Consider the following 20889-nt stretch of genomic DNA (forward strand, 5'->3'; position numbering starts at 1 on the left):
GTTTACAGGGTGGATGTAGCAGAGCTGTGTGTGTATGAGGTGTACGGAGCAGAGCTGTGTGTGTACATGGTGTACAGAGTGGAGCCATGTGTGTACGTGGTGTGCTAAGTGGAGTCGTGTGTGTACGAGGTGTACATAGCGGAGCCGTGTGTGTACGAGGCATACAAAGTGTAACAGTGTGTGTATGAGGTGTGCGGAGCCGTGCGTGTACGAGGTCGGTGTATGGTGGGGAGCAGTCATACCTCCCAACCATCAGCTCAGTCCCAATTTTGAGAGTCTGCCCCGCTGTCCCGGCCAGAAGCTTACTTTTCCCATGGACACAGGTGTACATGGCGGATCCCCAAGGAGCACTTTAAAACTCCCACGTTACGTTCCACCAGAATTGATGTGCTGGAAGCTGACCGGAAACGTGGTAATTTCGGGAGGAGATTGTGACGGAACCATGGAAGCACTTCAGGGAATGCTTCAGATCCATCACCGTGTCCTCCGACAACAGCGCCTTCAAATCGGGGATGCCGGCCATGTGAGTGGATCATGAAATGTCCTGCACCAGGAGTCTCCGGTGGGCACTACAATGGGAGCTGGGCTGCTATAGTATCTTTATAAAATCTTTCTTTCTTTGTTTCTTTCTCTGTTCTTTCTTTCCCTCTCTAATCTTTCTCTCTCTGTTCTTTCTTTCCCCTCTTTTTCTCTCTCTGTTCTTTCTTTCACAGTCTGTTCTTTTTTCTTTCCCCTCTTTCTCTGTTCTTCCTCTCTCTGTGCTTTCTTTCTCGCTCTTTTCTTTCTTTCCCCACTTTCTGCTCTCTGTTCTTTCTTTTCCTCTGTACCAGTCAGTGTGCCCATAGTACCAGCCACTGTTCCCTCAGTACCAGTCAGTGTGATCAGCAGTGCTAAATGGGTTCTATTGGGGCGTGCATATGGGTGTGACTAGTTGCAAAATGGGTGTGGTCAGGGGCATGGCCAAAAATTTGCAGCGGGGCAGAATGGAGCACGGGGCCAGAATGGAGAACGGGGGGCAGAATGGAGCACGAAGGGTCAGAATGAAGCACGGATGGGGCAGAATGGAGCACGGGGCAGGATCATGGGTAAAGATGGAGACAGATGGGACAGAATAATGGGGCAGGATGGATACGATGGAGACCGATGGGGCAAGATCATGGGGAAGGATGGATATGATGGAGACAGATGGGGCAGGATCATGGGACATCACATGGGGGTAGCATGGATACTCATGAAGGTAGGAAGGGAGAATCCTCTCTCTCTCCTCTAATATTAGCTATCCCTCCTAGCTTTGTGTCATCAGCAAATGTAATCAATTTACCCTCAATTCCTTCATCTAAATCATTGATAAAGTTGTTGAACAATACAGGGCCCAGGACAGAGCCCTGTGGTACCCCACTTGAGACATTCTTCCAACTGGATGTGCAGCCATTTATGACCACTCTTTGGGTCCGATCACTAAGCCAGTTATGAATCCACCTAACAGTTGCCTTGTGTCCATTCCATACTTAGTCATTTTTTCAATAAGGATTGTGTGAGATACTTTGTAAAATGCTTTGCTGAAGTCAAGATATACTATATCTACAGCATTTCCCTGATTCACCCAGTCAGTGATTCTGTAATAGAACGATATTAAATTAGTCTGATATGACTTATTAGTTACAAACCCACGCTGACTCTGATTATTGACTTCATTCTTATCCAGGTACTTACGTACATGTTGTTTAATAATTTGTTCAAAGATCTTTCCTGATATAGAAGTCAGACTCACAGGCCTATAGTTCCCTGGGTCCACCTTCTTGGCCTTTTTGAAGATAGGAACATTTGCTCTTCCCAAGTCTTATGGGACTTCTGTTCTCCAAGAGTTTTCAGATTATGGAGAGTGGTTAGAAAATGTATTTTGCTATCTCCTTCAGTACTCTGGGGTGTAATTAATGTGGACCTGGAAAATTGAATTCATTTAAGTTAGCTAAGCGTTTCCTCACAATCTGTTTATAGATATCCTGGATTCTTCTATTCCTTTAATAGGAATGTGGGAATCAGTTGATGTTACATTTCCTTTCTGAGAGAAAACAGGTGCAAAATAGAAATTTACAAGTTCAACCTTCTCAACATCCTTTCTTACCATTTCATCATTTTCATCCTGTAAAAATTCTATAGCATCTTTGACTTTTCTTTTACTTTTGACATATCCCCAAAATCCTTTTTTATTGCTTTTGACATCTTTCAAGCCTTAATTCATTGTCAGCTTTAGGATAACTTGATTCGTGCCCTGCAGGTTCTGCAGACAGCATTATATTCTTCTTCACATATGCCTCCCTCTTTCCATTTGATAAACATTTCTTTCTCCCTTTTTAGCATGTGTTTAAGTTCTGTGCTCATCCATCCTGGTTTACTTAAATGCTTCATATTGTTCCCTCTTTTTGGAACTGTTAACGATTGTGCTTTGAGAATCTCATTTTTCAAGATTCCCATCCTTCCTGGACATTTTTGTCCTTAAAGATATCCAGCCATTGGATCCCTCCAATTCTTTTCTGAGTCCCTTAAAATCTGGGTTTCTGAAATCTAACCTTGAAGTCTGAGTCTTCACAGGTCTTCCTCCTCTAGTTATCCAGAATTCTAAAATAGCATGGTCGCTGTCTCCTAAGGTCCCAGCCACTCTTACCTCCTCAACCATTTCCTCCCTGTTTAAAGGGATTAGATCCAAGGTAGCAGATCCCCTTTTTTTCTCACCTACCTTTTAGAAGATAAAATTGTCTGCAAGAGAGGATAAGAATTTCCTTGACCTATTAGTTTGCCTGAGAGAGATTCCCAACAAATGTCTGGATAGTTGAAATCTTCCATGACCTCCATGTTATTTTTTGGAGAACTTGGCAATTTGATGCATAAAGAGTTCATCCATATATTCAGCTTGCACAAGCGGCCTGTAGTAAATGCCTACAATGGTGTCCTTTCCATTGTTCTCATCTTGAATTCTTACCCAGTTTCCACAGAACTCCCAGTCTCTGAAGCTTCAATCTCTGTGCAGATATAACATACAATGCGACACCTCCTCCTCGTATGTCAAGTCTGTTTCTTGCAAATAAGTTGTATTCTTCTAGCCTTGTATTCCAATCATGTGTATCATCCCACCAAATTTCAGTGATTCCAATTACATAATATTTCTTCTCCTGTGTTAGTAGTTCCAATTCTCCTTGTTTGTTGCCCATGCTTTGTGCATTTGTATAAAAACATTTCAGTTTGTGACTGGTTTCCCTTTCTCCAATATTTTTATTATTTAGATTTTTTGCCTTTGTTCTTCCTTTCCAATTCTAATAGCAGAGTTCTCAATAGTATTTGTCAGGTGTATGGCTTTTTCTGGCCTTTTGCTTTCCTTCCCACATTGTTCTAGTTTAAAGCTCTCCTGATGAGTGTAGCAAGGCGACTTCCAAATACATGGTTTTCCAGTCTTCGTAAGGTGCACCCCATCTTTAGCAAGTAGTCCATCGTATAGGTAATTCACTCAGTGATCCAGAAATCTAAATCCTTGCTGACAGCACCCATCGACGTAGTCATAGAATCATAGAATCATAGAATCATAGAATCGTAGAGTTGGAAGGGACCTCCTGGGCCATCTGGTCCAACCCCCTGCTCAAAGCAGGATTCGCTAAATCATCCCAGTCAGATGTCTGTCCAGCCTCTGTTTGAAGACTTCCATTGGAGGAGAACTCACCACTTCTCGTGGCAGCCTGTTCCACTCATTGATCACTCTAACTGTCAAAAAGTTTTTTCTAATATCTAATCTGTGTCTCTTCCCATTCAGTTTCATCCCATTGCTTCTAGTCTTTCCTTGTGCAAATGAGAATAAAGTTGATCCTTCTACAATGTGACAGCCCTTTAGATATTTGTAGACAGCTATTAAGTCTCCTCTCAGTCTTCTCTTTTGCAAACTAAACATTCCCAAATCCTGCAACCTTTCCTCATAAGACAGGGTTTGCAGACCGGTCACCATTCTGGTCGCTCTTTTCTGAACTTGCTCCAGTTTGTTGATGTCTTTTTTAAAATGTGGTGCCCAAAACTGGACACAATATTCCAGATGAGGTCTGACCAAAGAGGAGTAGAGGGAAATAATGACTTCACGTGATCTAGACTGTATGCTTCTGTTAATACATCCTAGAATTGCATTTGCCTTTTTTGCTGCTGCATCACACTGTTGACTCATATTCAGTCTGTGATCTATTAGTATACCCAAGTCTTTTTCACATGTGCTGTCACTTAGCCCTATTCCTCCCATTCTATATATGCTTTTTTCATTTTTATTGCCCAGATGTAGTACTTTGCATTTCTCCCTGTTAAAAACCATTCTGTTAGTTGCTGCCCACTTCTCCAGTTTATTTAAATCTTTTTGAATCCTCTCTCTCTCTTCTCTAGTATTAGCTATCCCTCCTAGCTTTGTGTCATCAGCAAATTTAATCAGTTTACCCTCAATTCCTTCATCTAAATCGTTGATAAAGATGTTGAACAATACAGGGCCCAGGACAGAGCCCTGTGGTACCCCACTTGAGACATTCTTCCAACTGGATGTGCAGCCATTTACGACCACTCTTTGGGTCCGATCACTAAGCCAGTTATTAATCCACCTAACAGTTGCCTTGTCCATTCCATACTTAGTCATTTTTTCAATAAGGATTGTATGAGAGACTTTGTCAAATGCTTTGCTGAAGTCAAGATATACTATATCTACAGCATTTCCTTGATCCACCCAATCAGTGATACCGTCATAGAAGGAAATTAAGTTAGTCTGACATGACTTATTAGTTAGAAACCCATGCTGACTCTGTTTAATCACTTCATTCTTATCCAGGTATTGACATACATGTTGTTTAATAATTTGTTCAAAGATCTTTCCTGGTATAGAAGTCAGACTCACCGGCCTATAGTTGCCTGGGTCCACCTTCTTCCCCTTTTTGAAGATAGGAACAACATTTGCTCTTCTCCAGTCTTCTGGCACTTCTCCTGTTCTCCAAGAATTTTCAAAGATTATGGAGAGGGGTTCAAAAATTTCTTCTGCTATCTCCTTCAGTACTCTGGGGTGTAATTCATCTGGACCTGGAGACTTGAATTCATTTAGGTTAGCTAAGTGTTTCCTCACTATCTTTCTGTTTATAGATATCCTGGATTCTTCTATTCCCTTAATAGGACAGTGAATAACAGTTGATGTTGCATTTCCTTTCTGAGAGAAAACAGATGCAAAATAGGAATTTAAAAGTTCAGCCTTCTCAACATCCTGTCTTACCATTTCATCATTTTCATCCTGTAAAAATCCTATAGCATCTTTGACTTTTCTTTTACTTTTGACATATCCCCAAAATCCTTTATTATTGCTTTTGACATCTCTTGCAAGCCTCAGTTCATTTTCAGCTTTAGCTAATCTGAGTTGTGCCCTGCAGGTTCTGCAGACAGCATTATATTCTTCTTTAGATATGCCTCCCTCTTTCCATTTTATAAACATTTTTTTCTTCCTTTTTAGCATGTGCTTAAGTTCTGTGTTCATCCATCCTGGTTTCCTTAAATGCTTCCTATTCTTCCCTCTTTTCGGAATTGTTAACAACTGTGCTTTGAGAATTTCATTTTTCAAGATTTCCCATCCTTCCTGGACATTTTTGTCTTTAAGGATATCCAGCCATTGGATCCCTCCAATTCTCTTTCTGAATCCCTTAAAATCTGCCTTTCTGAAATCTAACCTTGACGTCTGAGTCTTCACAGGTCTTCCACCTCTAGTTATCCAAAATTCTAAAATAGCATGGTCGCTACCTCCTAGGGTCCCAGCCACTTTTACCTCCTCAACCATTTCCTCCCTGTTTATAAGGATTAGATCCAAGGTAGCAGTTCCCCTTGTTTTCTCCCCTACCTTTTGGAAGATAAAGTTGTCAGCAAGAGAGGATAAGAATTTCCTTGACCTGTTAGTTTTGCCTGAGAGAGATTCCCAACAAATGTCTGGATAGTTGAAATCTCCCATGACAACTATGTCATATTTTTTGGAGAACTTGGCCATCTGATGCATAAAGAGTTCATCTATATCTTCGGCTTGCACAGGCGGCCTGTAGTAAATGCCTACAATGGTGTCCTTTCCATTGTTCTGTCCTTGTATTCTTACCCAAACAGTTTCCACAGAACTCCCAGTCTCTGAAGCTTCAATCTCTGTGCAGATATACGCGTTTCGAACATACAATGCGACACCCCCTCCTCGTTTATCAAGTCTATTTCTTGCAAATAAGTTGTATCCTTCTAGTCTTGTATTCCAATCATGTGTATTGTCCCACCAAGTTTCAGTGATTCCAATTACATCATATTTCTTTTCCTGTGTTAGTAGTTCCAATTCTCCTTGTTTGTTGCCCATGCTTTGTGCATTAGTATAGAAACATTTTAGTTTGTGATTGGTTTCTCTTTCTCCAATATTTTTATTAATTAGATTCTTTCGTCTTTGTTCTTCCTTTCCACTTCTAATAGCAGAGTTCTCAATAGCATTTGTCAGGTGTATGGCTTTTTCTGGTCTTTTGCTTCCCTTCCCATGTTGTTCTAGTTTAAAGCTCTCCTTACAAGTGTAGCAAGGCGACTTCCAAATACATGCTTTCCAGTCTTCGTAAGGTGCACCCCATCTCTAGCAAGTAGTCCATCGTATAAGTAGTTCACTCCGTGATCCAGAAATCCAAATCGTTGCTGACGGCACCATCGACGTAGCCAGTTGTTCACCTGCAGAATCTTATTCCACCTCCTTGTTCCATGGCCATCCACTGGGAGGATGGAAGAGAAGACCACCTGCGCTCCCAGTTCTTTCACTTTCTTGCCTAAGTCTTCAAAGTCTCTGCAGATGGTTTCCAGGTCCTTTCTTGCGGTGTCATTTGTCCCCACATGTAGTAGCAGGAATGGGTAGTCATCTGTAGGTCTGAAGAGTCCTGATATCCTGTCAGACACATCTTTAATTTTTGCACCTGGAAGACAGCACATTTCTCTTGAAGTTATATCCGGTCTGCAGATAGCAGCCTCTGTTCCTCTCAGCAGGGAATCCCCCATGACCACCACTCTCCGTTTCTTCTTCACAACATTTTTCTTTCTCCATCCAGGAGGACTCTGAGGGCGTACAAGGTTGCTGTTTGTTGGCAAAGTCTTATCCTGATGTATTTCTTCATCGTTTTCCTGCGTGAGAGCCTGGTACAGGTTTCTGAGCAGTATGGGTGCTGACTGCCTCCTGATCCTCCTGCTTCTCTGGGTCACATGTCTCCATTCCTCTGTTTCTTCAGGTGCACTTCGAATTTCTTCTCTTTCTGTAACATGAAGAGATAATTCTGCTCTGTCCAAGAACTCTTCACCTTCCTTAATGATCTTCAACGTAGCTAACCTCTCTTCGAGATTTTGCAACTTTTCCTCCAACAGGGACACAAGCTTGCATTTGTGGCATGTGAAGTTTGGCTTTTCCACTGGTAAATCTGTGAACATGTAGCAAGAAATGCAGCTCACCAAATGGCTCCTGGCCTCTTCCATCTTGAGATTTCTTAAAAACGATGAAAGATGAGCCAAACTTCGCGCGCCTATCGGCGTGCGGTTTTTCCGATTTCCTCTTTTCAGCTGCAACCGCCAAAACCCAGTGATCGTTGAGCTCGCGGAGACTCTTCACTTATCCCAGAAGGCACTGGGAATATGCAAATGATCTCCTCAAGACTCTTCCCCTATAAAAAAAACATGGTAAAAACTCATATTTTATGGAGCAATTTACAGAAGAATTTTCTGCTACAAATCCTGAACAAGTGCACATAGCCTCCCTCTCTGTCCTGTGTCCAACCCCCCATATACAAATTCATTATAAGTCCCTGATAACATCTTCTCCCACACCCTAATTAATTATGATGCTATCAGGACCTTCCATTGAATGGGGGGGGGGAATGCTATCAAGTACTTGCCAAAATGGGGACCTGGGACCCCACCTGCATGGTCTGATGTATGGGCCTTTGTAGCGTTTTAGATCCTATAAAGACATGTGTTTACCCACATGTAATGACATTCCTCATCCTTACCAATAAGGGTATGTTTCCACAGTCAGCATTGCATGAGGATTTGCTCAGGATTTGATGCACGTAAAATCTGCACCAAATCTGCACCTGAGGTCACTGGCAGGTCACCTGTGTTTTTGATGCGTTTTTTTGTAAGCTAAATAAAGATATATTATTTAACAAAAAAAAAGATTTGTGATGTCATTTCTAGTCCAACCTCCTCTTTAACATTTGTCCAACCCACACTCCATTACACACACAGATAGACAGATAGATATGGGATAGATAGATCTATAGATCTATCTATCTATAGATACATAGATATATCTATACATGGTAAGAGATAGATCGATTTTTTTTTTTTTTTTTTTTTTTTTTTTTTTTTTTCCCCCCATTTATATTTTGCGTTGGAAAACCACATTACTCAGGAAGCATTGCACCCAAAATCTGCTCAAGTTTGTGCTGCTGTCTGTTTTTTCTATTTAGATAGATCGATAGCTATATCTACAGTTGTGGCCAAAAGTATTGGCCACAATACTGCAATTGGCCGCAATTCTGTCAGATAATACTCAGTTTCTTCCTGAAAATGATTGCAAACACAAATTCTTTGGTATTATTATCTTCATTTAATTTGCCTTAAATTAAAAAACACAAAAGAATTGTCCTAAAGCCAAATTGGATATAATTCCACACCAAACATAAAAAAGAGGGTGGACAAAAGTATTGGCACTGTTCGAAAAATCATGTGATGCTTCTCTAATTTGTGTAATTAACAGCACCTGTAACATACCTGTGGCACCTAACAAGTGTTGGCAATAACGAAATCACACTTGCAGCCAGTTGACATGGATTAAAGTTGACTCAACCTCTGTCCTGTGTCCTTGTGTGTACCACATTGAGCATGGAGAAAAGAAAGAAGACCAAAGAACTGTCTGAGGACTTGAGAAACCAAATTGTGAGGAAGCATGAGCAATCTCAAGGCTACAAGTCCATCTCCAAAGACCTGAATGTTCCTGTGTCTACCGTGCGCAGTGTCATCAAGAAGTTTAAAGCCCATGGCACTGTGGCTAACCTCCCTAGATGTGGACGGAAAAGAAAAATTGACAAGAGATTTCAATGCAAGATTGTGCGGATGTTGGATAAAGAACCTCGACTAACATCCCAACAAGTTCAAGCTGCCCTGCAGTCCGAGAGTACAACAGTGTCAACCCGTACTATCCGTCGGTGTCTAAATGAAAAGGGACTGTATGGAAGGAGACCCAGGAAGACCCCACTTCTTACCCCGACACATAAAAAAGCCAGGCTGGAGTTTGCCAAAATTTACCTGAAAAAGCCTAAAACGTTTTGGAAGAATGTTCTCTGGTCAGATGAAGCAAAAGTAGAGCTTTTTGGGCAAAGGCATCAGCATAGAATTTACAGGAGAAAAAAAGAGGCATTCAAAGAAAAGAACACGGTCCCTACAGTCAAACATGGCAGAGGTTCCCTGATGTTTTGGGGTTGCTTTGCTGCCTCTGGCACTGGACTGCTTGACCGTGTGCATGGCATTATGAAGTCTGAAGACTACCAACAAATTTTGCAGCATAATGTAGGGCCCAGTGTGAGAAAGCTGGGTCTCCCTCAGAGGTCATGGGTCTTCCAGCAGGACAATGACCCAAAACACACTTCAAAAAGCACTAGAAAATGGTTTGAGAGAAAGCACTGGAGACTTCTAAGGTGGCCAGCAATGAGTCCAGACCTGAATCCCATAGAACACCTGTGGAGAGATCTAAAAATGGCAGTTTGGAGAAGGCACCCTTCAAATATCAGGGACCTGGAGCAGTTTGCCAAAGAAGAATGGTCTAAAATTCCAGCAGAGCATTGTAAGAAACTCATTGATGGTTACCGGAAGCGGTTGGTCGCAGTTATTTTGGCTAAAGGTTGTGGAACCAAGTATTAGGCTGAGGGTGCCAATACTTTTGTCTTGCCCATTTTTGGAGTTTTGTGTGAAATGATCATTGTTTTTGCTTTTTACTTCATTCTCTTTTGTGTTTTTTCATTTAAGACAAATGAAGATAATACCAAAGAATTTGTGTTTGCAATCATTTTCAGGAAGAAACTGAGTATTATCTGACAGAATTGTAGGGGTGTCAATACTTTTGGCCACAACTGTATAGATACATAGATCTATCTATAGATCTAAAAATTTGTGTGTTAGGCCGGGGTCACACTTTACGAGAAACTCGCATGAGTCTCGCACCTTAATACCTGACACTGCCGCCGGCACTCGGACCAGAGCGTGCGACTGCATAGAATTACATGCAGCTGCATGCTCCTGTCTGAGTGCCAGCAGCAGTGCCGAGTATTGACATGCTAGACTCGTATAAGTTTCTTGCATCTCTCATCCCGGCCTAACATGTGATGTCCTTTCCTTTTTTTTTTTTTAATAATTTTTTTAAAAAAGTGACGTGGGCTCCCGCGCAATGTTCTGCGCCAGAGAGGCAAATCCCCCCCCCCAAAAAAAAAAAAAATTACGTGGGATCCCCCTATATTTTATAGCCAGAAAGGCTATGCAGACAGCTGTGGGCTGATATTCATAGCCAAGAGAGGGTCCATGGATATTGGACCCCCCGTGGCTCCAAATACCAGTTTTCAGCAACCCCAGAAATGGCGCATCTCTAAGATGCGCCAATTCTGGCACTTAGCTTCTCTCTTCCCACTGTCGTGTTGTGGTGGCATATGGGTAATAATGATTTAATGTCTCCTTTGATGTAAGGTGAAATTAAGTCCGGTTTATAATGGAGAGGTGTCAATAAGACACCTATCCATTATTAATCCTACAGTTAAAGGGTTAAACAAAAGACACAGCCAGAAAAAAGTATTTTAATATTTTAATGAAATAAAATACAACACAGTTTTCCATTTTTTAATGTACTCCCAAATTCAAGCGAAGCCCTTGATCACCTGAAATAAAATAAAATAACAAACCAACACAAATACTCCCTGTCCGACGTAGTCCTTAATCACGAGTGTCGCACGACAAGTCCAGCTCTGCTATATCTGGATGCATGACATCCAGATATAGAAGAGCTTGTAGATGACCGCTGGAGATGGCGGTCACCTACACTGTGTACGTGACTGTAGATAACCCTCGGTCACGTACACGGCAGTTCTAGCGATAAGCTAAGTTATCGCGAGAACTGCAGTGGATGGGAACTTACGGCGGCGGGACAGGTAAGACATTATTTTAATTAGTAGACATGCGTAGTAAGCTGCGTTTACGCAGTTACTAAGTATGTGACTAATCATCATGCGTCACCACATCGTAAACAGACATGCTGCGCTCTGGAAAAACAAGCCGCATGTCCGCTTACGTGGGTCTGCCACCTGCATCTTTTAACGCACAGTGGAGACAGGATTTCATGAAATCCCCTCCACTGTGCTGTAACATCTGGACACTGCGGATTTGACGCTGTGGCTGTACACAGCGTCAAACCCACAGCGCTTCCTGACCATGGAAACATACCCTTAAATGATGCAGATTGTTCAACGCTTAAATACAAGGTAACTTATCCTTGCCTCTAGATGAGCAAAGAACTGAAAAAACAGCCTTGCAACAACACTGCCCCAAATTGTAAGGCTCTATTCACACATAGTTTTGCAATGTCCCAAAATTGTACTGTATATGCCTTTTTAAGATGTATCAGAGCTGTCAGCTAACCCATTACCCTCTCACCGGGTAGTAACTGTGTTTGGATGTGTCTTTGTATTTCTACAAATAAATGATTGAGCCGCCCCTGTGTCATCTCTGGGGCTTCCGACCTTATGCAACAAGTCTGCAGTCACTCTATGTAAATATAAACGTAAATTAGCCTTGTCATCCAAGAAATTGTCCAGCCTGCGCAGTAGTTCAATTAAATCTGTCACTAAAAATATAAGGAATGTCTATGGCATGTCATGTAAATATTACTTAATCCATTGCCAAGATACAACGTAACTAACTGTACGTCATGATTGGGTAGGGATTCTTGCAAATTGACGTACTATTATGTCATGGCTGTCATGCGGGCACATAAGCTGTGCCTGCATGATTGCCACCAGGAGCTCTGCTTAAGTGATAGACAATCTTCAGCTTTCTAATCTTCTAAAAGCACCAATCGATAATGATTACAGCATTTGGTGGCAAGGAGATGGCGGGGGCTCCATCTACCATCTGATCAGCACCTCCATCTCCCACCTGATCGGCACCTCTGCAACGTGAGCGTGGACTGTCAATAATAGTCATGACAGCTGGTGGTCAAATAATGATTGAGCTTGCCAGCTATGGTGACCTCTTAAACCATGCCAGGAGCATTGTCTAAGACTCTAAGAGGCTTCTGTCAGAGTAACACTATTGGCGAACTCAGGAGAAATTGCTTAACAAATTAGTTGACCCATTTTCTTCTAATAGCCCTTCTAAAATTAAAAAGTTGAGACTAAAACAACATTTCAGTTTAAAAAAAAAATAACTTTTCATTTCCACAACCCAATTTTAACCTATTCTTGGAATCAGCTTAGGTTTTAACATGCTCAGTATACCCCTAGATGAATTCCTCAAGAAGTGTAGCTTCCAAAATGGGGACACTTGTGGGTGGTTTCTGCTGTTTGTCTCCTCAGTGGCTGTTCAAATGCAACATGGTGCCCTTCTATTCGTGCCAAATCTACACTCAAGAGGTCAAATAGTGCTCCTTTTCTTCAGATCCCTGCCGTGCACCCAAACAATAGTTTTACTCCAGATATGGGGAATCTGCGAACTCTGGAGAATTTGCACAACATATTTGGTGTTTCATTTTCTTCTGACACCCATGTGAAGATGAAAAATTTAGAGCAACATTTTAGTGAAAAACATCATTTTTCATTATTTTCTTTCACTTTGCTATTTTTCCTGTGAAGCGCCTGAAGGGTTAACAAACTTCATGAATGCAATTTTTTTTTTAATAACTATTTTAAAATTCAAAGGCTGCAAATTTTTCAAAATTTGTTACATTTTCAATATTTTCATAAAAAAACGCTAATCATATAGACTTTACTATCACGAATTACAATGTGTCACTAAAAACAATCTCAATATCGCAGGAATAAAAAGGATCATTCCCGAGTTATTACAACGTAAAGTGACCCTTCAGAAATGAAAAATTGACCTGGTCAGGAAGGTGAAAACAGGCTGTTGCATGAAAGGGCTAAAGTTGTCTGAGACTTTTACATCGATTGACTATATTTAGGTTAGGTCAACAATATCTGTCTGGCAGAGGTGCTGGGCGTTGAACCCCCACCAATCAGATGTTCGTTGGTCTGGAGGGATGTGCTGAATTGTGCTGCACAGCACAGCTCCATCAACTGCATAGTGATCACTGCCAGGTACTGCATGTTCTGTCTTATTACACGTTCTCACAGTGTGCAATCTGACATATAGCATAAACCTTCTCAGTCTTCCAACATAAGCAAACTGTTCTCTGTAGTCTAACTTGTTTATTGGTCAACAGACGGAGTTCTAGAATCAGAATGTATGAATGTAGATGGATGGTAAAACTACAAGAATACAAATAACAAGTATAAGTATTGTGCTTAGAATCTCGCATAACTGTTATAACTTTTACAATTAACTGTGAAAGCCCACAGCAAGGTGGTCATTGAATATGTGAACACATGACCTAGTAACAAACATCAGCTGATATATTAACAGCTCTGAATACACAATACCAAAGAACAGGGTTCCCTTACTAGATATAATTTATCAAGGATAATGCAGTTTTAGTAACATAAACCAGGAGAAAGTTTTACAGAACTCTTCTGCTTGACTGCTTCTAACAAAATGACAGCTTCACCAGAACCTCCTTACCCCAAATGCATTGGTTTCTCCCATAATGCAATTGACATCTGTAAAGAAAAACAACATAATACACTTAATGTAATACAATTAAACATCACCAGACACTGCTATTACCACATTAGACATTACTAACAGAGTGTTACAGCTTAATATAGTGACAATAGTAGTTTTAACAGTCTTTTCCCCTAATGAGCATAACACTACACATCTGTCCACTACTAATTCGAATATGGGGTGGATGTGCAGTACCCGGCCATGGCCATTATTCCATTGATGTAGTTTCGCAACTCTACACATCTGGCTGCTACCGACAACAGGAACAGCTATTTGGTGGGAATACCTAGTATTACAGCCCTATTGATCAGATATTGTTGACCTAAGCCAAAGATAGGCAATCAATATAATAGTCCTGGACAATCGCTTTAAACTCTGTTTTTATAAAAACCATAGGTTATATACTTGTGCAAAATGTTTGTACTGAAGATGGGTGATGACCTTAACTATATGTACATGGCACATCAGTAGATGAAGGGTATGACTGTAATGGGCATGACAGATGTTAAAGAACCTGACGACATAAAGAGATAACCTTTATGGATCCTTCCTTCTGCTAATTGTGGGAGATTTTATTGTGACATCAGCAAATATTTCAGGATGTTCTGACCTATGTTTCTTTCTCCAACCAATGGGATGTTGTATGATAATGCTGTATGAAACACCACCATTTTTCTTATTTCCCATCTCTTCTGCCCTTTTAATTATCACTGTTTTATTGCTATAGCACCTGACGTTTCCATTGTTGGCCGTCTCCCTGCTCTCCTCTTTTGGGTCATCTATGCTGTATGGCTATAACTTAGCAGTAGTGAATACTCCATCAGAGGTAAGAGGAAATATTAATGAGCTATTATACCTGAAGCCTTGTTTACAAGCAGTATATATACACTTACACAACCATGTTGTATTTCTTTAATGTGTTTATTGGAGAGCTCTTTACTAGGGATGAGCGATCCCGTACTGAAAAGTTCGGCATCCTCACCTAGCTGTCTGGTACCGAACCCCTTTTTATTGTATTCCAGTTTCCTGTCTAGATTCATGGATGTCATTGGTTTATAAAGGCTGGATCACATGTGCTGCCACCATTATGCTCTCATTAGTGTAGGGATAGGATGCAGCTGGAGTGAGGAACAGTTAGGGACTGCGCACTCTGTAAAAAAAAAAAAGCGCTGTGTGTACTCGATACCCATATCTGTGGTAGTACTGTGCTTAACTCCTTCCTGACCTGTGACACAATGTATACGTCATTAAACTCTGTACCTTCCCAACCTGTGACGCAACTTATGCATCATGGCGGGATCGCGTTCCTGTGGGTCGGGTCACCAGGGTCACTTAAATGTCACCCTACCTGCAGGTACATGAGGACCTGTAGTTGACCCCGGGGGGGTGGTTTTGCCCTACTGTGGCTACGATTGCTCTGGTGACCTCTGTGTCACCCCCCCCAGATCTGATTGGAGCTAGCGTCCATGTGACGCTCTCCAATCAGATGTGGAGGGGCGGAGTGAACTATGGCTGCCCTCGCTCTTCAGCCTCATCCCATCTGTGGAAGCTGAAGAGCGAGGTCCCTGCCTGTTGCCCTGCCGCCGCCACCAACTGACAAACGCGATCTGCTACTGCCACCGATCACTCCGCTGCCATCCAGTATTCGCTTCCCTCTGCTGCTCTCCGCTCCCCCGCCTCCTGATTCCACCCCTGACCTCCTCTCCCTCCCCCCGCTTCGGTGATCACCCCCTTACCCCAGTGATCACCACCCCTGCTGCTGCTGCCAGCTCCTCCATCTCTTCAGCCCCCTCCTAATTTTCCGTTCAAAAAATCAAATGGTGCTCCTTCCCTTCCAAGCCCTGCCTTGCACCCAAACAGTAGTTTATGAGGTATCCGTGTACTCAGGAGAAATTGCCCAGGCTCTGTTTAATTGTGCACCTGTGTCTGGGCCTGTTTCACCCTTCATCTGTGGTTGCTGGTTAGGCAGTGTGAAGTTTGGACCTGATATGTCTATGTCTGGACCTGGTCAATCTTTATTTGCGCTCGCCCTTTCTGGTGCCATGGGAGTGATTCAGAAACGCTTTAGGTACATTTTGCATTTAATGTGGTCTTGCTATTAATACATTTAGGAGGCCGTAATGGCACAACGAATATAAAAAAACGGAGAGAGGGACTGCCCCATGTGAGAATGCCTTGGCGTGGCAGGGTGGCTCAAAGAATTGATCAATTATTTGCTAAATGTCTCATTTTTGAAGTACAGTTAGAAATCAATATGTGCATTTATGTATTTGCGTTCTGAGCATAGGCAGTGCTGACTTCTCTCTCTTTTTTATTTAACAAATTTTAGGATCCATTTTATCCTGTTGCCCATGTGAAAATGAAAAAAAATGAGGCTAAAAGAACATTTTTGTTGGAAAAATTAAAATGTCCATTTTCTCCTTCCACGTTGCTTTAGTTCCTGTGAAGCACCTGAAGGGTTAATAATCTTCTTGAATGTAGTTTTGAGTAGCTTGAGGGGTGCAGTTTTTGGAATGGTGTCACTTTTGGGTGTTTTCTGTCATGTAGGCCCCTCAAAGGGACTTCAAATGTGGTATTGTAAATTTTGCTGGAAAAAATGAGAAATTGCTGATAAACTTTGAACCCTTTTATAACTTCCCAACAAAATTTTTTTTCCCAAAATTGTGCTGATGTAAAGTAGACATGTGGGAAATGTTATTTATTAACCATTTTGTGCCACATAACTCTCTGGTTTAACAGAATAAAAATTCAAAATTTGAAAATTGCAAAATGTTTAAAATTTTTGCCAAATTTCTGATTTTTTTTTCACAAATAAACTCAAAAATTATAGACCCAAATTTACCACTAACATGAAGCCCAATATGTCACGAAAAAAACATTTTCAGAATTGCTAGAATCCGTTGAAGCGTTCCTGAGTTATTGCCTCATAAAGGGACACTGGTCAGAATTGCCAAAAATGGCCTGGTCATTAAGGTCAAAATATCAACTTAAAAAAATATCCATTGCCAATCGGATATACCTCTCAGGCCTAGAACTACAATCTAAAAACTGAATCTCAAAATATAAGACTGCTAATGACTTTAGATAGGTCAACAGTAAATTTCATGCTTAAATATCATATAAATAAAGTAGAGATATACCACAAACGAGAGAGGATATATAAACAATAACAAATTTTATTGCACATATATTACAGACAAAACTTGTATAAGGTATATACAGTGAGGTAGATAGAATTTAGCAGCTAAAAGATAATGGCATAAAGATAGTTGGAGACACGGGCGTCCCTGCACACATCCAGGATCATGTCACAAGGTACTTATTTCTATATACATTAGCTCTTCTGACGCCATTATCATATGCCTTATATTGACCCATGTAGCCACTAGCCAGGTTTAATCTGATATCCTACAACCTTATTCTTAGGTTATAGGTCCTGCTCCAGAGTATCTTTAGATATTACTAGGACTATTTACCTGACTATTAATCGGGACTAGTCACTATTTGTCCATTCCTTTTGCCCTAGTATTTTCTGGGGTCCCTTTTTTATTTCTGAATTGACCTAATGTACAAATTAGGCTCATGGTCTTTTTTATTATCTCCCTAGTTCTGTGCAGACTTCAGCTCTGAGACACCTTTATTCTGTCTGGCACTATATTTAATATCTTTCTATTATGCCAATATCTTTTAGCTGCTAAATTCTATCTACCTCACTGTATATACCTTATATAAGTTTTGTCTATAATATATGAGCAATAAAATTTGTTATTGTTTCTATATCCTCTCTCTTTTGTGGTATATCTCTACTTTTATTTATATGATATTTAAGCATGAAATGTACTGATGACCTATCTAAAGTCATTAGCAATCTTATATTTCTCTCTCACCCATGACAGCACCACGGAGAGAAGGGATCCGCCCTTCAGGGACAGGAACCTACAGATAAAAAGGGCGGTACCTCTACTCCGCCTTCAGTTGGGTTCCTGTCCCTGACGGAGGGACCCACAGTACGGCGTACCTGTCCATCCAAGGAGTCCGGGGCCGGCCTGTCCGGTAATCGGCAGCGGGGAGGCCCCTGTCGCGGCAGGTGCGGTGCCCGAAGCTGCCACCGCTGGGGACGATGTGGGCTGCCGGGTGAGCGGGGGGGAGAGACGCCGGAGTCGCCGCTCCGGAAAGGAGATCGGGGCTCAGCAGGACCCGGTGGAGCGTGGGCAGCGCCATGGTACGGAAAGTACCAAGATGGCCGCTGCCCCGGAAGTAAAGAGCGACTTCCGGGTCCCGGTACCAGGCGCATGCGCAGGAGCGCGCTCCACGACCAGCGCGTGCAGGGGGAGCGGTGACATCACGGGGTGGTAAATTTAAAAAGGGTGAGGCGCAGAAACTCCTGGCTGGAAGCGATCATGATAATGGAGGATAGCAACCAGCAACAGGAGCAGCATGCCAGGTAGCAGCTGAAGCAGCAGCAGCACCACCAACACCACCACCGATAAAAGGAACGAAACTTAGAGCGCCGTTCCAGCAGTCACTCCACGCGGCGTAGTACGTCAGCGGCAAGGAGCAAAACGCCACCAGGAGATCCGCCTATACAGGACCTGACTCCGTCTCCCGAACCGGTACCTGCAGCCGCGCACCTTTTTGGGGTAAGTGATCTTCGTGAATGTCACCCTTGTAATACAATTCCTCTCCCTTATTAGGGAAAGAAGAAGGCAAAAAAAGAAGAACAGGGAATGTCCCACTTGCACTAAACCCCTACCTGTATCATGGGAGAAAAAACTATGCGAGTCCTGTACGAAAGAAATTGTTTGTCAGGAGACTCCGGATTTCGCATCTGACCTAAGGGCCGCAATTAAATCAGATGTCCATAGCGCCCTCGAATCCCTTAAACATAAGGATAAAACGAGGAAAAAAGACACGGTAGAAACCTCCCAGTCAGACACTTCCACATCGGGAGAAATCTTGTCTAAATCCTCAGAATCCGGCTCCTCATCCTCAGGCGAGGAAACAGGAGGACGCCATTGTTTTCCCCTAGAAGAGGTAGACAAACTAGTGAAAGCTGTAAGGTCTACCATGGGGGTATTGGACCCGAGGCCGGATAAAACAGTCCAGGACATAATGTTCGGGGGACTAGGCCAAAAAAAAAGGAGAGTTTTTCCGCTTAACGAAATTATCAAGGGTCTAATCAAAAAAGAATGGGATAAGCCAGACAGGAAAAATACTACGGTCCCTTCCCTTAAAAGGAAATATCCCTTTGAGGAGGAGGCATCCCGTCTTGGGATAGAGCCCCGAAACTCGATGTAGCAGTCGCTAAGGCCTCAAAGAAATTCGCCCTTCCCTTTGAGGACATGGGCACCCTCAGGGACCCCCTAGATAAAAAGGTGGAGTCAGCAGGCGGTAACCTCAGACCAGCGATAGCGGCGACATGTACCTCAAGAGCCCTAATGGTATGGGTGGACCAACTTGAGAAACAGCTGAGGGAAGGGACACCTAGAGATAAAATCTTAGATTCTATCCCAGTAATAAGGGGAGCGGCTGCATTCCTAGCGGACTCATCGGCCGATTCAGTCAGGCTATCGTCCAAAACAGCAGCACTTTCAAACGCGGCCCGAAGGACATTATGGCTTAAAAGTTGGCCAGGGGACCTACAGACCAAAATGAAATTATGCTCAATCCCCTGTGAAGGGAAATTGCTTTTTGGGGAAATGTTAGATGACATCCTCCAGAAAGCAGGGGACAAGAAAAAAGGATTCCCAAATCTAGGGCCAGCGGCATTTAAGAGGCCCTTTCGGAATAAGAGGTTTTTTCAGAGAAGACCACCAAGGGAACAAAAGTGGGATGACAAAAGAAGAGAGAGAGGCTTTTTCTTTAATAACTCTCCCCGGGACAAAAAGCCCTCCAAGTGACAGTACGCCCAGGGTGGGGGGAAGGTTATCCTTTTTCTTTCCAGCCTGGAGGAGAATTTCAACAAACCCATGGATAATAAACCTAATCCAGGAGGGCCTAAGAATAGACTTTCTCTCTCTCCCGCCTCAAAAATATGTAACAACGCCGCTGAGATCCAGTATGCGAGAACAGGAAGCGCTAGAAAGCGAGGTCCTAGGCCTAGTAAAAAGAGGAGTCCTCCAGGAGGTTCCCCTGCAGGATATGGGCAGGGGGTTCTACTGCCCCCTTTTTCTAGTGACCAAACCGGACGGCACCTTTCGAACAATCATAAATCTGAGAAAGCTAAACAAATACGTCAAGAATCAGAGCTTCAAAATGGAGTCGATCAAATCTACCACCAAAGTCCTGTTCCCAAACTGCTACATGACGGTGTTGGACCTCAGCGACGCTTATTATCACGTCCCTATCCACAAAGACTCCAGGAAATATCTAAGGTTAGCCGTCTCAATAAAGGGCAAGGTGAAAGAATTCCAGTACAGAGCCCTGCCGTTCGGAATATCGATAGCCCCGCAAGTATTCACCAAAATAGTAGCGGAAATTATGGCTCCTATAAGGGAACAAGATATAATAATAATCCCGTATCTAGACGATTTCCTAATAGCAGGCAGCTCGGCTCAAAAATGCAGGGAACAGAGAGACAGGGTGATGAACACTCTACAAGACCTGGGCTGGCTTCTAAATCTAAAAAAAATCAAGATTAGAGCCCAGCAGGGTACAAGAATTCTTGGGCCTAACACTAGACTCAAACATTCAGGAGTGTCGCCTCCCAGACCCCAAAAAGGAGAAGATCGCTCAAATTACAACAAGAGCAATCCAAAATCCCTCCATGACACTAAGGAAGGCTATGTTACTGTTGGGTTCCCTATCCGCCTGCCTGCCAGCAGTTCAATGGGCTCAGTTACACACAAGAGATCTCCAGTGGGATGTATTGGCCAACCAGGCAGTAATAGGGGGACACCTAGAGGGTCGCAATAACCCTAAATTCAAGCACTATTCATTCCCTAGCTTGGTGGGAAAACCAGG

The 20889-nt window shown here is 42.5% G+C and overlaps 1 protein-coding gene across 8 annotated transcripts in view; it reads left to right on the forward strand.

Annotated features, from left to right (window-relative positions):
• Positions 1-20889, forward strand: part of LOC141059692 (solute carrier family 2, facilitated glucose transporter member 9-like) — a 198832-nt gene that overhangs the window by 17777 nt on the left and 160166 nt on the right. For 5 of the 8 annotated variants that reach the window (XM_073555800.1, XM_073555803.1, XM_073555804.1 and 2 more), the window contains one exon: positions 14654-14752. The exons of 2 other annotated variants lie outside the window; for them this stretch is intronic. In XM_073555800.1, the coding sequence (XP_073411901.1) occupies positions 14654-14752 (99 nt within the window). Of the gene's footprint in view, positions 1-14653; positions 14753-20889 lie in introns of those variants that run through there. One more of the 8 variants, XM_073555807.1, reaches the window with a different exon arrangement.

This window comes from Dendrobates tinctorius, unplaced genomic scaffold, assembly GCF_039654945.1.
Source record: "Dendrobates tinctorius isolate UK_male_01 unplaced genomic scaffold, ASM3965494v1 ptg000230l, whole genome shotgun sequence".
Classification (NCBI taxonomy): Eukaryota; Metazoa; Chordata; class Amphibia; order Anura; family Dendrobatidae; genus Dendrobates; species Dendrobates tinctorius.